Source organism: Peromyscus eremicus, chromosome 12 (assembly GCF_949786415.1).
Source record: "Peromyscus eremicus chromosome 12, PerEre_H2_v1, whole genome shotgun sequence".
Taxonomy (NCBI): domain Eukaryota; kingdom Metazoa; phylum Chordata; class Mammalia; order Rodentia; family Cricetidae; genus Peromyscus; species Peromyscus eremicus.
In genome coordinates, this window is record NC_081428.1 from 31,935,956 (window position 1) to 31,951,724 (window position 15,769).

Consider the following 15,769-nt stretch of genomic DNA (forward strand, 5'->3'; position numbering starts at 1 on the left):
TGGGAATTGTTTTCTTGTTATGCATATTCATTATGTCTTCCCTTCTGGTCAAACATATTTTATAGAACTGTTCATTGCTCTTTAGTTTGTGATATAATTTAGAAGCTGATACATAGAAATGAAGCTTGATTTACCACCATGCTATCTACTAAAGATTGTAACATTTTTTTCCTGATAATTAAGTAGACAGGTCAAAGTTCAGTGAATGGCATGCCACCATTGAAAAATTAAAATCAAAACAGAAACAGTGCTTGGCTAATAAGCTCTTGATAAGAATGTTCAGCATTCCACTTCTGTAAAGTCAGTTAGTTATATTTAAAAGGCAGCAGTGTTAAGTAGAAAAGTATCAGTTACTTTGGGGGGATGCGAGAAGAATCTAAGACCATCACATGCTAGACAATTGAAGGAAAACACTGAATTAAAAATTCTTCAATGTGAATAATGGTAAAAGCACACTGGGATATTTCTATCTGTACATAGTATTAGGACATTGCTTGATGATTCATAGTAAAGTCCTGTAGACATTAGTGTGAGTTATCTAAGTATGGTCCTATGAAAATAATTGGCTTAAAAGTATGTCAGTTAAGAATCAGATCAAGAGTTCATTTTATTCAGTTAGGAGAATTTATTCCAAAGTAAGCCATACTAATGTACTTTCTTCAATAGTGATAAATTTGGCTCGCCTAATAATTTTTATATTTAAGGAAGTATTTACACCAGAATTTGCACAACAGGAACACAATAAGATGTTAATGCATTACTGTCCTTGGTGACCATTAATTTTCCTAAGGAAGATTTTAACTTAATGAATTATTAAAACAAATGTTTTACAGATTAAAAAAATCCTCTAGATATTTCCCACCTATCTATTATTAAAAGAAGATGCTTACAGATCTCCTTTACCTAATTGTATATTACTCTACGGTGAGATAAAGAGACTACAAACACAAAGGCGAATTCTTTAGACACATTTTACATCACTGTCAACTGAGTGTTCCAGTTATTCCAGCAATCTCATCACACATATTAAAAATTTTTGGAACATTATGGCTACTTGAATGAGGTTATAAAAATGTGACATTACTTTCAGGGTGGCATCCAGACTTTTAGAAATTATGTTTTCCAATAATCTCTATCAGAGGATTGTTTTAAGGTTCTGCATTTTCTTACTTTCCATGGGCATTTGCGACTATGCAGTGACAGTCATCAGTCCATTCCAGTCAGAGTTCAGTTTGTTCTAGTTTTGTTATGTAGCCTACATTAGGCTGTGGAATTTACATACAGATAACAGAAAAGTACAACTCATAAGTTAGTTCTAAATCCTTGAAGTTCAACTCAAAATGTTTTCCATATTTCCTGACACTACAAATGTAATAATTGACTTTTAGTTCACCTTAAAAGTATATCTTGTAATAAAAATTCTGTTTGGAAACTGGTTCATTTGCACAATGAAGTTTTTTTTGAAACGTAATTTCTGCTTTGTACATTTTCCAGTTAATAACATTTTACCATTTCTTTATTTTTTATAAGTTGTAACCACTGCTATAAATATAAGTCCACAAAGTGTTACATTTTCATGAATTTTGAAGTTTGTGTGAAGATGTCTTAAACAAATTCCACCTGTTGTTTTGTCTTTAAGCTTAATTTGAAGGTTTTCTCTTGACTTGTGTTGCTAGGAGAAAATTTTCTTATAGATAAAACTGGTTCATATATAATCAAATCAAAATGTCACGTAAAGTTCTGTTTGACCACATTTTTCTTACCTCTTTCTATATTTCTCAGTTTTACCTCTTAAAGAATGTGTGCATTTTGCTCTTGTGTGAACTTGCAGCAGTTCTGGTTTGGGATTTAGAAGGAAAGGAAGCTTTGTCTTACTTACATCCTTGCCCCTCTCCTTTCTTCTTTTCTACTTTTGTGTGGAGGATACATGGACCAAGTTTCACATCTTTGTTTTAAAATAAAATCTATGTCAGTGAGGTCAGGACAAGTGCATACCTGAATCCTTGCTGCTAGACGCAGAAGACGCACAGGAGGGAGTCTCCATGGACAAGGACACTGGTACTTTGGGCACTAGCCATATTCATGTTTTTGAAACCACCAATATAGAATGAATACATAATTTATATCATTGATCTTGTGATTCTTTTCAAATCACACTGAACGTTTAGCTGTATTTTCATGTTTGGTTTAATATTGTTGTATGAATGAAAAGCTTAAAAGGGATGATAGTGTTTATTTTTTAATTTATTTGGTACTGTCAAACACCTTTTCAGAATGAGCAAATGCTGCATATGCATTTTGGAATTGTTATTATGTGAAAGATATTACAAATTCAGCAAGAAGGGAAATTTGTGCTTCCTTGTTGAACATTAAATTATTTTACTTTGCATTTTATAAAGTACAGATTAAAACTGAGCCATTGAATTGCAATAAATCAACAATAGTGTCTCATTTCAAGAAACTTTTTGTATTGTACATAGATTTGTTCAATAAAACATTGTCCCTGTTGATAATGCAAGTGTTCAGTTTTATGTAGTATACTGATTTCAAGAAGAATTCAGCCTATAAGAAATTTTTATGCCTCCTAAAACTGGAATACTTCACTTAATGTTATCACATTTAGGTTTTTGAAACTTTTTGAAACATGATAGAAAATGATGCAAGTATATGCTTTTGTTGATTTTAAGTCCGATGCAGGGGCGAGAGTTGATAGAGGGAAGCTGAAAATGTGGCTCAGAGGTTTAGAGTGCTTGCTGCTCTTCTACAGGACCTGGATTCAGCTCACAGCACCTATATGGCAGTTCACAAGTGTCTTAACACTAGTTCCCAGGGGTTTAAAACCCTCTTCTGGCCTCCATGGGCACCAGGTGGACGGACACACACACACACACACACACACACAGACAGACAAATATGCACACACATAAAATGATGGTTACTGAAGTCCCTTCAGGTAAAGGATACTAATGACCCTGCAGACTTGGGGCAAAAGGAAGTATCAGAGCTCAGCAGATGCCAGGAAATGCATATGTTAACATTTGTGTCTTCAAAGATGAAGTGCTTTCTGGAACTTAATGAGGGAGTCACTCAGTGTCAGGGTATATCTTATTCCCTGGGACACATCTTTTTTCCTGCCATGCTCAGGATTTTCATCCTTATTTTAAAAAGGATGTTTGGCATGCTTGAGGACCTGGTTTTAATGCCAATATTTAAAAAGAAAATCATGAAAATTAGTCTTTGTATCCAAAAGTGGTCTTGGACATGAGGGCTCCTCTTTTTGTTCAGTAGCAGGAAAAAACAAAAACCAAACAAACCCAACCTTGTACTATTAGGTATAACTTAAAAATTTGAAAAATGGTGTATAAGTAGAAAGAAAATCTTTGAAAGCAAAGGAATGAATAGATGAGTTAAAGTGATTTGCATATATTACAACAGTTTGATAGATGAAAACGCTAATGGAATATTCTAGCACTGAAATGTAGAATTTTCTGACTGAGGGACGTATGATCTTAGACTAAATGTGATCTATTTTCAGAACAATGAATCTATTGTGATATTTAGACAAGTTGTTGCTTAGGTAACTTTCCATTTTCCTTTTCTAGAACTGGAGGAATTTTGGGAAAATAGTACTAAGTTCTCTTATAAGATAATCAAATTAAGTTGCTTTCATATTTTTTCCATCTTTTTGGTGTTGCCACTATACCCAACATTGGATAATGTATAAATATGGTTTATTCAGCCCACAGTTGGGGGCTAGAAAGCCAAAAAAGCATACTGCCAACCCTGACTGTTTCATGATATGGTTAGAAGAGCAGAGGGAGTATGCAGACAAGGTATGTGCCAAGAAGGAGGACAAGTGAGAAGGAGCCATGCTGTTCTGTAACAAGCTCACAGGAGCCAACATAGTCCTTCAAAAGTTAATACTGTCAAGGATGACTAATGATCTGGTAATTAATGTTCTTTATAGTCATACCTTAGTATGACTAAGCTCCCAGCACAGAAACTTGTGCTCATGGCTCAAATCAAACATGCTCTATCTGAACAGCATAAAATTCATACTAATTTGAAGAATCAGTGGTTAACCAGGACACAAGTTCAGGTTATATATCAAGTTTTTAAGATGGTTATTCAATGTTATGTTCATCAAAAAAAAAAAAAGTTCATCTCATTGAGGAGTGCTACTTACTGAAGAAAAATGGCTTTTCATTAACTGTATTACCATGTGCCCACCATGTGTCACCTCCAATTCTTCTAACAACTCAAGTGTTAATGTGAACACTGCTCGTCAGATGCCTAAGAGTCAGAAGGGTTTTCCAACTGAATGATCAAATTTTTCCATTCTGCCATGCAACTTTACCTACAAACATGAATGGAAATAAGTCCAGAGACAAGCTTATCAGAGAATCAGTGATTTCAGGGACAGGATGAAGTCTGGTGGGCATACTTAGTGGACAATTCATTATCTTGTAGCAGGTATCTTAAAAGTTCTTATTAATAAAATCAGACCCGGGGCCAGTTATTGGGGTGAAATGCTTGATGGTCAGAGAGACAGAACAAGCCACAGCTAACCTCACCTGGCCAACTTCTCAGCTGGTCTTGTTTCCTCAGACTGGAAGCCTCTGTGTTCTCATATCCGAATGGCTCTCAGCTGAACTGTGCTGCTAGAAGCCTGAAAGCTTAACCAGCCAAATGCTTCTAGTTTCTGGTCTTCATGCCTTATATCTTTCCTTTCTACCATCACACCCTAGGATTAAAGGCTGGCTTTCTGGGATTAAAGGTGTGTGTCACGATGCCTGGCTGTTTCCAATGTGGCCTTGAACTCACAGAGATCCAGAAGGATTTCTGTCTCTGGAATGCTAGGATTAAAGGCGTGAGTGCTACCATTTTCTAGCCTCTGTATCTAGTGGCTTTCTGTTCTCTGACCCCAGATAAATTTATTAGGGTGCACAATATTTTTGGGAATACAATACCACCACATTATCTTCTAGCAATGACTTAAAAAGTGTGGTCCTTGGAGCAGTACAATTGGCATCACGTGGAAGCTTGTTAAATATTAGGTTTAAGAACACTTTGTTATTTATATTGTGGGGGTTCCAGCAACCCCTACTTCTAGCAGAGAAACAAACCTCAAGATTTAAGAAGGAAACTTGGTTCAGCACAACTTAACTGGGCTGGATCAAACCTCTGGAGTCTGACACCATGCAGTTTATTTTAGACACATTACGTTTAATTTTGGGGAAAAAAAAGTTTGCTGGTAACAATTATCTCAATCCCATGTGCACAATAAAACGTAAAGCATAACAACAGTGAGACTCTTCTGCAAAGTACAAGTGGCCTTTACCATGAAGATGGGTTCTATAGCTTACTGTCCTAGGATCTAGTGTGGTCTCTGACAAAGATAGTGTAAACGTCACTAGGATATAAAGTACATGGGACATCTCCCCTAAGAATGGCTCCTACTGACTGAGAAACAAAGCTAAAGCTAAAGGTCTAAGGAGGGAGAGTCTGGGATAAACATTCTGGGAGATTCACATCAGGCCTAGCCCTAAGACAGCAAAGTTATCACTAGGTTATTAACATCCACTTTCAGCCTTCCAGGTGGAAAATCCCTTCCAATGAAGAGATAAGCCTGTGTGATTAAAGGTTCCTGGTTTCCCCAGTGCTTATCTGTGAGCTAATGCCCTTTACATCTATCACAAATCTCTTACACAAGCTAAGGTTTGAAACTAGATAAAAAACAATAGTGTACCATATTTCCCTGTATGGTAAACTCCTCTTAAATTCAGAGCCTTCTCGAAAACTCCCATTGGTAGGCACTTAATGACTTAGTCAGTAGATAGTAAGAACTAATACCTGAAATGGCTTAACCCATGAGAAAATTGTATTTACCTTTCAAAAAATACACTGAGTATACTCTGGTATCTCCTCACAATGTATACGTCTTTCACCTCTTACAAAGAGTATTCAGTTCATAGTTATTAGAAACAGATAAAAGGGTATGTAGATAAGTTAAGACTGCACTGAAATTCTAGAATGGTAGTTTTATTCTGGAAATCTAAGCAATTAATAATATACCACTAAGTGGACATAATCACTTATCATTATGCATCTCCCAACCCTCATCAGAGAAGATTCTATCTCTGTAGTAGATGGTTATTACCACAGAGACTCCTAACTGGCCAAGATGTAGAGAAAAAGAAACTGTGAATGCTCATCACTTCCCCCCACGCCCAACACACTCAGTATTCTGCCTACCAAGACTCAGGGATCACTTCAGAAGAGGAGATGAAAAGAGTGTAAGAGACAGACAGAGGTGGTAGATGACAAGAAAACTGTCTTCTAGACACAGTGGGCAGCAGCAAATACGAAATCACAACAGACATAAGACATGTGCAAGCTCAAGCCAGGCCAAATCCAACAAGGACAGGAAAAGTTGGGGACATAGTCCTAATCTAGCTGAGGAGGAGCAATTTTAGCCCCTAGAAAGGGAAAGTCAGTTTTCTTTAAGAATTTAACTAGCCTCTGGTAAGTTGACCATGCTCCAGCTGAAGGCCATACAACCAAGGATACTTGGCAACACAAACTGGTTTTGACAGGTCTGAAAAATAAGAAGACACAAGATATGGGGAAGGGAGTTAATGTAATGATCAAAATGTTCAAAATGCTCACAGAGCTAATAAATCATTTTAAAAAGGATAGCCAATTGACTTTATATTTTTGTAAAATGGGACAACTATTGCTGCAAGGTTGTAAGAATTTAGTAAATGAAGGGCTGGATGCCAAGTCCTTCTTGTTATGTGTTTGCCAAATTCGTAATCATTACTATTCTGTCTCTGGCCTTATAGTCACGCTGGAAACTCTACCCGCCTTCATACTATTCTATTGCATGCACTTTTTTCACTGCTGCCTGGTCACGATTAATTCAGCAACCTTCTTTCTTTGATTTATTCTTTCTTAGGTACCATCACATGTTCCAGAAAGTCTGAGCTCTTAGCTATTATATCCCTCATTCAAACCTACTTTACCCAGTTTTCCTTTTCTCAGCAAATGGCAACTCTGGTGGCCCAAACCAAAGCCTGCAGTCATCCAAGACTATCAGATCTTCCACTCTGCCTGAGCTTACCATTTTCTGTCACACAGAAAAAGTAGTACTGGCCTCCCAATTGGGCTCTCTTTCCTCTTCGCTTCCTTCAGTCTACCCTTCATACCATTACTCAAGTGATCCTGTTTGAAACTTCGATCATTTCATCCCTCTGTTTAAAACCCTCCAGGCTTCACAATTTATTTATTACAAATGTTACTTAAAAAATAGCATATCTACTATGTGTCAGGCTTCATAAACATAATAAAACAAAAATTGCTTGCCTCGCAGAGCTCACCTTAAAATGGGCTGGGAGTGGAATGAGAGCAATGAACAATATAGTATACTAAATTATATAAACACTTTGGAGACAAATGAAATGGGTAGGAAACATAAGTAGGGTGTTGATGGTGATTTTGAATGGGCCAATGCAGTGAGGCTTCCCTGGTAATATTTTGAAGTAGTGACCTGAATAAACAGTAGGGAAAATGAACAGTTGAGATGTCTGAAGAGAAGACCATCTCAAGTTAATTAGCAAGAACAAAGGCTTTGAAGCAGAGACCTGGAATACGAGTCTAAGGAAGCAATCATAAGGAAACCCTTGTGACTTATCTGCACTAATGGGTTTTGAAAATAAAAACGAATTGAAGTCAGAGGTCAAACATAAAAGATACATGTCTACAGAATGGCCTACAAATCTTTAGTTCGGCATAATCCAATTTAGTAGCCACTAGCCACACGTGGATATTAAAACTTAACTCAAATTCAAGTAAAACTTGAAATTATTCAGTTTTACTTCCATACTGCAAGATCTCAAAAGACAGATGTGGACAGTGGTTAGTACTGGGCAATGCAAAAATATCTTCATCATCTCAGAAACCCCTTTGGAAAGTGAATCAGTGGTTCACTTGGGGATGATTTTCCTTCTCAGGGAACATTTGGTAGTCTGGAGGTATTTTCACTTGCATCAAATCAGAGAAGGGCACACTACTCCTTGTGAAAATGTAGGGATGGTGTTAAGCATCTTGCAATGCAGAACTAAGCCTCTGCAACGATAAATTATCCTGCTCCAAATCTCAGTGATTCTGTATTTATGAAAAACTCTGACCGAAATTATCCTGCTCCAAATCTCAGTGATTCTGTATTTATGAAAAACTCTAGCCTCTCCTACTTATACTCACAACACAAATCACTTTCTACCCAAGGTAAGTGTGTTTGTGTATCTATTTTTTTTTCCCCACACCAACCAAGCAACTATTACTGCAGTGGGAGGTACTAGCCACTAATTCAAATCTAATGGCGTCAGGCACTGCGGCTCTTCAGCTGCACATTCCACGCAAATCCGAAGCCTCAGGTTGTTTCAGTTGTACTTGTGACCAACCAGTTGCAAATTGGGGTTTCACTGCCTCATCCTTGGGCTCAATTATAGTCATCTACAAGGTGGGTATGAGACCAAAGTTCCTCCATTTTAAAAATAAGGCCTAAATGTTCTCCATTTTAGGTATAGGCCTCAATTTACTGGATCCAGTTGACCGGATTCCAGGAATTAGTTAGTGCAAAGTACAGAGTATCCCAACCCTAGTCTCTATGGTGATTGCTTAGCTATAGAAATGCCCCCATCTGAGGGCAGCCAATGAGGAATGGTGACAGGCATCCACTCCTCCTTAGGTGTAAGATAAAGATAAGGTTTCTGGAAAGTCCGCAGAAGCTAGCCAATCAGAATTGTACCCATACTAGCACTCCTAACTGATGTAAGCTTGTGGTTTTTGCCTTTAAAAACTGAGCTTGCCAGCACTCAGGAGGCAGAGCCAGGCAGATCTCTGTGAGTTCGAGGCCAGCCTGGACTACCAAGTGAGTTCCAGGAAAGGCGCAAAGCTACATAGAGAAACCCTGTCTCAAAAAAACCAAAAAACAACAAAAAACAAAAACAAAACAAACAAACAAACAAAAAAAACCCTGAGCTTGCAGAGGGATGGGTACCTCCTCCAGCCTTCACTGAGTTGGATGGCTTGACGGGGGTCCCTGCCTAGGCTTGAATTGCTCCCAAATAAAGCTTTGCTTTTGCATTCTGGTAAGCTTGTCTTTGGTGGTCTCTCACAACAGTGGGCAAGGATGGAATCATGGGTAAGTAAGCTATAGTTCTTTGAAAACATTTTCTCAGCATAGTGTTTAAAAGTTTAAGTTAACTTGCGTAGCTAAAGAATATCAAGGGACCAGCTCACCTAACTTAGCTGTGGCCAGAGACGACAAACATTCAAACGCTCCCGGGCCACCAGAGGGGGAAGGGGGAGGAGCGCTTCCACCTGCTAGCCCCGGGGGATGATGGGAGCTGGCTTGCGCTCTCCACCCCCACGCACCCGCCCGGGCATGCGCTGCACTTCCAGTCGCTCTTAAAGGAGGCAGTGCTGGTGAGTTTAAAGTTTCGTTTCTAACCAGCCCTCGTGTGGAAGGTGAACGTTCGCGATGCCTCTTTGAAGCGCCATCGGTGGAACGCTACTCCAAGACGGCCCGGAACCACAAGTCGGGATCCCCAGCGTTTCCTCGCCGACCTTCTGAGCCAGCACTTCCGCCCGGGGGGCTGGAATCTCCGAGGCCCTTCCGGCGCGAGCGGCTGGAAAGGCACTTCCGGTGCCTGTTGCTAAGGCGCCGGCCGGCCGGCGGGCCGAGAGGGCGACATTGGTGGCGTCGTCCTCTGCCCCCTTCCCCGGGGGCGAGATGTCTGGGCTCAGCCACTTAGAGACGGAGGGCTGCCGTCACCTGCTCGGCCTGCTGGACGATGACGAGATCATGGCCCTGTGCGACACCGTCACCAACCGCCTGGTGCAGCCTGTGGACCGCCAAGGTACCGCCTCACGCCGCGGGGGCCGCGCCGGTCCGCGCCGGTCCGGGGAGGCTGCTCGGCTCCCCTGGGCCAGAACCCGCCCGAGAGGCCGCTCCGGCCGCGGCGGCACCGCTCTGCCGTCCCCCACGCAGGTTCCGCCGCCCGCGGAGCCCGGTCCCGGCATGCCGACGGGTCGGGCAGCGGAGCGGCTCCCGGGGTTTTGCGAGGGTCTGATACCGACCCGGTAAAACTTTGTTGACATGATGGCCCGAGGACGAATCAGCCTTTTTTATTATTTATTTATTTATTTATTTTTCATGATTCCCACAAAGCCCCAGAGTGTGTGTTTCATTTTAAGCGCCTGTCATCCGAGGGCATCAGCTGCTGCTGATCTGGCGGTTTTCTTTCCACCAGAAGGGAGGACACAGACGCCTTTTGTGGGTCTCTTAGGTAAATACCTATTGCACCCAACAAAAGGCCGGTGGCTTTAATCCGTATGTGTCAAGGAATGCTCAGTCTCTTCGTCTGACAGATAAAGTTGAGAAGTGGCAAAACCACGAGTTTTTTTTCTTTTTTTTTAAATTAAAGAAGGTTATATGTAAGACACAAAGGATATATCTGTACGTTGAATTTATAAAACATTCAAAAAATACTTACTAAATACAGTAATGATACGTATGTTGCTGTAAAGAAAGGAATAGAAATGACAACCAACCCCCCCCCCAAAAAAAAACAAACAAACAAACAAACAATCGAATGTAGTAGCTAACCCTGAAATGGGTGGAAAAAGAGGATAGCCTTAGGGAAGTTTGAAATAGGGGCCTCAAGGATACTGTGTGTCCCTTGGAATAAGGTCTTTGGAAGACATAGGTAACGAGTGCATTTTTTAAAAGTTAATTTTTGCCACTTTGCACCCGTTGTGTATCAGAAAGATACATTTTAGTCTGTGTTTGTAGCACAGCTTTTAATTAAAAAGCAACTTCCTGATTATCTGTAGAATCCTGATTACCAACTTCGATTATCTGTAGAATCAGGAATTTGACAACATTCCTTGACATCTCAAATACTGTCATTTTAATTACTTTTTCAAGGTTTGTAGATTTTTTTTGATATTTGGGGCGGAGAAATAAATTTTTTCTGGGTCAAATATTTTTTATTAAAACAACTCATATTTATTTATTTTGGTTTTGGGGGACAGGGTTTCACTGTGTAGCCCTGGCTGCCCTGGACTTGGCTTTGTAGACCAGGCTAGCCTTCAACTCAGAGAACTGCCTGCCTCTGCCTCCCAATGGACTAAAGGCTGCATCACCATTCATTACCACCACATCATCCCCAGCACCATCACTGGCAAGGTAAAGGAAGTTTAAAGTATAAAGGATTTAAAAAGCTAACAAATGGATGAGCCACTTCTTGCTTTTCAAAGCCAGAGCCATCTTAATGCAAAAGCAAATATCGTGAGCTTAAATATTTTTCAGTAGAATTTTTGCTGATGTTGGGCAAATTTGCAAATGCCTTGTGATTGTCTATTAATTATGGTTATTTTTTTTCTAGATGCTATTCATGCAATATTAGTTTATAGCCAAAATGTAGAAGAACTTCTGAGGCGCAAAAAAGTCCACCGAGAAGTCATATTTAAGTATTTGGCAAAACACGGGGTGATTGTACCCCCAAGTACTGAAAAGCACAATCTTATTCAGTATGCAAAAGATTATTGGGAAAAACAGTCACCAAAATTGAAGGAGACAGCAGAATCAGATACAAAGACAGAGGACATCCAGCTCTTTGAACAGGTACACTAGATTTGTACTTTGTTCAGAATCCTTGTTCTGTCTGAAACTATGCAAATAGTCCTAGCTCTGAGGTGCATAGTTCATAGTACTTGTGTTTTCTAGTCTTTATCTCATTTATTATCTTATTCAAGACCACTGTCTTTGGTAGTCATGCAAAAATCTCATTTAAAAAACTTGAAGAAAATGATTTCCACTTCAGTTAATCCTGGCTGCTCTTGTGTGTGTGTGTGTGTGTGTGTGTGTGTGTGTGTGTGTGATAGTGAGTACTTAATGTTGCTAGATTGAACTCTGGATAGTTACTATGCTTTCATAGTGCAGTTAGGAAAGGATGTTTTAAGGTCTTTTTTGCTTAATATACTGAAAGGAGAAAAAGAAATGCTCATAGAAATAATATGTTATCAAGCTTATTGTGAAGACCAGGAAAATAAACTTAAATACCACATTCTGTGCCAAATATAGTGAATTACAGGCACTCCATGTAGTATAGAATAAGACATAGTGTCTTATTCTTGGTGAGGTACTATGTTCTGAAATACATAGGTGCATGGAGTCTAGTTTATAGGGTATGTTTTTATAGTATTATTCCCTTTTAATTAAAAAAAATAGTATTCTGGTCATGGAAAATTACCCATTTCAATCACCTTTAGGCGTATCTGTTTAAGAAACGTAGAAGGATTTTTTTTTTAATTTTATTTATTTATTTTGTTTTATTTTATTTTTTTGTAGAGGGAAATTTTTTAAAAAAGTTCTGACAAACCTTTCCTGATTAAAAAAATAATAGTCATTCTATGTTAAAGCAGATAGAATGAGTAACAAGAGCTTACTTTTCAATAGAATTTATGATGATGTTAGAAAATTGCAAATTCCTCATGAGTTTTATTAATTATTGCAATTATTTGTATAATCACCTTTTTTGACCTTTACATTCATTAAAGGATCCTTTTGAAGCAATTGTTTTAAAGTTTTGGAAGATGTGTACAGTCAAGGGAAAATTATGCACAAACCATTGTCATTGACTATTCATGCTGATATTGATATTTTAAAGGGCTTTGTTCATTTTTTTATTTTTTTTAACTTTTTCTAAGATCAAATCATCGGAATTGCAAATAACATTTCTATATTACTGTTTTAGAATTGGTTTTGAGGAGAACAGGGTATCAGAATAGGTGGAATGTTAGATGCCTGTAACCTCAGCATACAGGAGATAAGAAACTTGATGATTGTAAGCTCCAGGTCAGTTTTGGATACAGAGTAAGCCCTTTTCTTAGAAGAAGAAGATAAAGGTCTAGGGTATCTGTCTGGTTTGATACCAAACACATTGAAGAAAAAGAAATGAGAGGGGGTAGGGAGGGGAAGAGAGAGGGAGAGTAAGAGAATGAATGAATGAATGAATGAATGAGAGCATGCTAGGGCTGGTCTTGGGCTCCTGTGCTCAAGCCAGCCTTCTCCCTCAGCCTCCCGAGTAGCTGACATCTTAGCTGTGTGACACTGAACCCAGCAGTGGGCTTGTTAAATTTTACTTAGATAAAATTTAAATTGAAAATATTTTCTTTATTGTAAGGTGTGTTACTTTTGTTTATGTTGCATTTGTTTAACTCTGTGAAGCTGTGTTACCTTGCCTGTCTAAAACACCTGATGGTCTAATAAAGAACTGAACAGCCAGTAGCGAGGCAGGAGAAAGGATAGGTGGGGCTGGCAGGCAGAGAGAATATACAGAAGGGGAAATCTGGGGGAAGAAGAAGAAAGTTTGAGAGAAGGAGGAGGACGCAAGGGGCTACATAGCAAGCCTCAGAGTAAGAAGTAATGAAAGGTATACGGGAATAGAGAAAGGTAAAAGCCCACAGTCAAAGACAGATAGGATAATAAGTTCAGAAAAGCTGGCAAGAAACAAGCCAACCTAAGGCTGGACATTTATAATTAATATGCCACAGAGACAACTGAACCAAACTAATGGGAACTCATGAACTTTAGACCAACAGCTGTGGAGCCTCCATGGAACTGGACTAGGCCCTCTGCATAAACGAGACAGTTGGGTAACTTGATCTGCCTAAGGGACCCCCTGGCAGTAGCATCAGGATCCATCCCTGGTGCATGAGCTGGCTTTTTGGAGCCCATTACCTGTGATAGGACATCTTGCATAGCCTTGATGCAGGGGGAGGGACTTGGACCTGCTTCAACTGAATGTACCAGGCTCTGCTGACTCCCCATGGGCGGCCTTTCCTTGTTGGAGGAAGGAATAGGGGGTGGGTTGGGGGGGGAGGTAGGAGGGGCAGGAGGATCTAAGAGAGGGGCATCTGTGGTTGGTATGTAAAAATGAATAAAAAATTCTTAATTAAAAAAGATACATAGCCTCAGGGGGGGCAAAAAAGAAGCCTCCATGTGTATTTATTTGGGAGCTGAGTGGTGGGCCCCCAAAAGAGCAAAAACAACCAGCAACACTCTTTTGGAAGAAGTTGATCTGCGCATGGTGTAGTTCATTGGTCTTTGTTCTGACCAGTACATTTGCACTTAGAACCTTGGCCGTGAGAGGTGAACCTTCACTTTCCTCTGTTTTTGTTTTAACCAGCAGGCAAAAGAAGAGCAAAACGCTGAAAAGGTTGATTTCCGTCGCTTAGGAGAAGAATTCTGCCACTGGTTCTTTGAACTTCTTAATTCTCAGAATCCTTTTCTGGGACCACCTCAAGAGGAATGGGGCCCACAGCACTTCTGGCATGATGTCAAGCTTAGGTTTTATTATAGCACCTCAGAACAAAACGTGATAGACTACCAAGGAGCAGAAATTGTGAGCCTTCGTTTACTGTCATTAGTGAAAGAGGAATTTCTTTTTCTCAGTCCCAACCTCGATTCTCAAGGACTAAAATGTGCTTCTTCTCCTCATGGATTAGTTATGGTCGGAGTTGCAGGGACTGTCCACAGAGGAAATACTTGCTTGGGCATATTTGAACAAATTTTTGGACTTATCCGTAGCCCTTTTGTGGAAAATACTTGGAAAATCAAATTTATCAACCTGAGAATTGTTGGAGGAAGTTCCCTTGCTCCTGGAACATCCCTGAAACCAGCTGTTACATTTGAACAGAGTGATCTGGAGGCCTTTTATAATGTAATCACTTTGTGTAATAACCCCAGTAGTGGGACTGGAGACCAGGTTTTATGTAGTGGAGATGAGGCATTGTTGAACAAAAGGGAACAGAATTTGCCTAATCCTCTAAAACCCTGAGCACTGTATTGTCATCCCAAAGTAGCTGCAGAAACTTCCCAGCACAACACTGATCATCTTTAAGTGACTGCAGATGTGAGGATTGACATATTTTAGCTGAAATACATTTTTGGACTGGAGACTAATGTGAATACTTGCCTATTTCTACCCAAGTTAGAGCAAATGTTCTGAGAACTTATTGTGGTCCAGCAAATAAATCCCACTTTAGATGTTGTAGATAACTGTGTGCCTTAGAAACCATAGGTAATATTTTCATTTTATTTAGTGAATAGCCTGTTAGTCTCTGTACCTCCAAGTGGCAAAGATTAGTAGTAGTCATGGCTTATTGGATATCTTAAAAAATGCATCTCACTAAAGAGTTGTCTAAAAAAAGGTAACAGTTTAGAGATGTTTGTATAAATGCAAAAGTCCTATTAATTATATAAAGTACAAATAATGTACTTGTGCAAAAAGTCCAATAATTTATTCTGGGGAGAAAAGCTTATTTCACCTTTTTGAAACTTCTCTTTTAAATTATCTGTTCTAGTCCAAGCAAATATCTCAAAATCTGCTACTTTTCTGAACTATTTTGGGCAATAAATGCTGTTTTCAACACAGACCTTATTACTACTCAGGCTTAGCTAACAGTTTTATAGAACATTTACTATGATACCCTAAAGATGAAAAATAGGCTTTGGAATTTTCAAAGTATGCATAATTCCCAGCAAACAAATTACTGTTCTTCCTCCTGATTGATTGTGGCTGAGGTTGACTCTCCTCAAAATAACAAGGCCCATTTAGAACTTACAACATGGGTAGGAAAATATGTATACATAAAGCCTTACATAAAGTTTTTTTACCTTTGTGTTACTAGATTTGAG

General features: G+C 39.3%; 1 protein-coding gene across 1 annotated transcript; it reads left to right on the top strand.

Moving 5' to 3' along the window:
- Positions 1 to 9,684: 9,684 nt before the first annotated feature.
- C12H3orf38 (chromosome 12 C3orf38 homolog) lies at positions 9,685 to 15,505 on the top strand. The gene is made up of 3 exons (XM_059277348.1): positions 9,685 to 9,923; positions 11,454 to 11,692; positions 14,259 to 15,505. The coding sequence occupies exons 1-3, from the start codon at positions 9,797 to 9,799 to the stop codon at positions 14,907 to 14,909; spliced, it is 1,017 nt and encodes a 338-aa protein (XP_059133331.1). The 5' UTR covers positions 9,685 to 9,796; the 3' UTR covers positions 14,910 to 15,505.
- Positions 15,506 to 15,769: the final 264 nt, after the last annotated feature.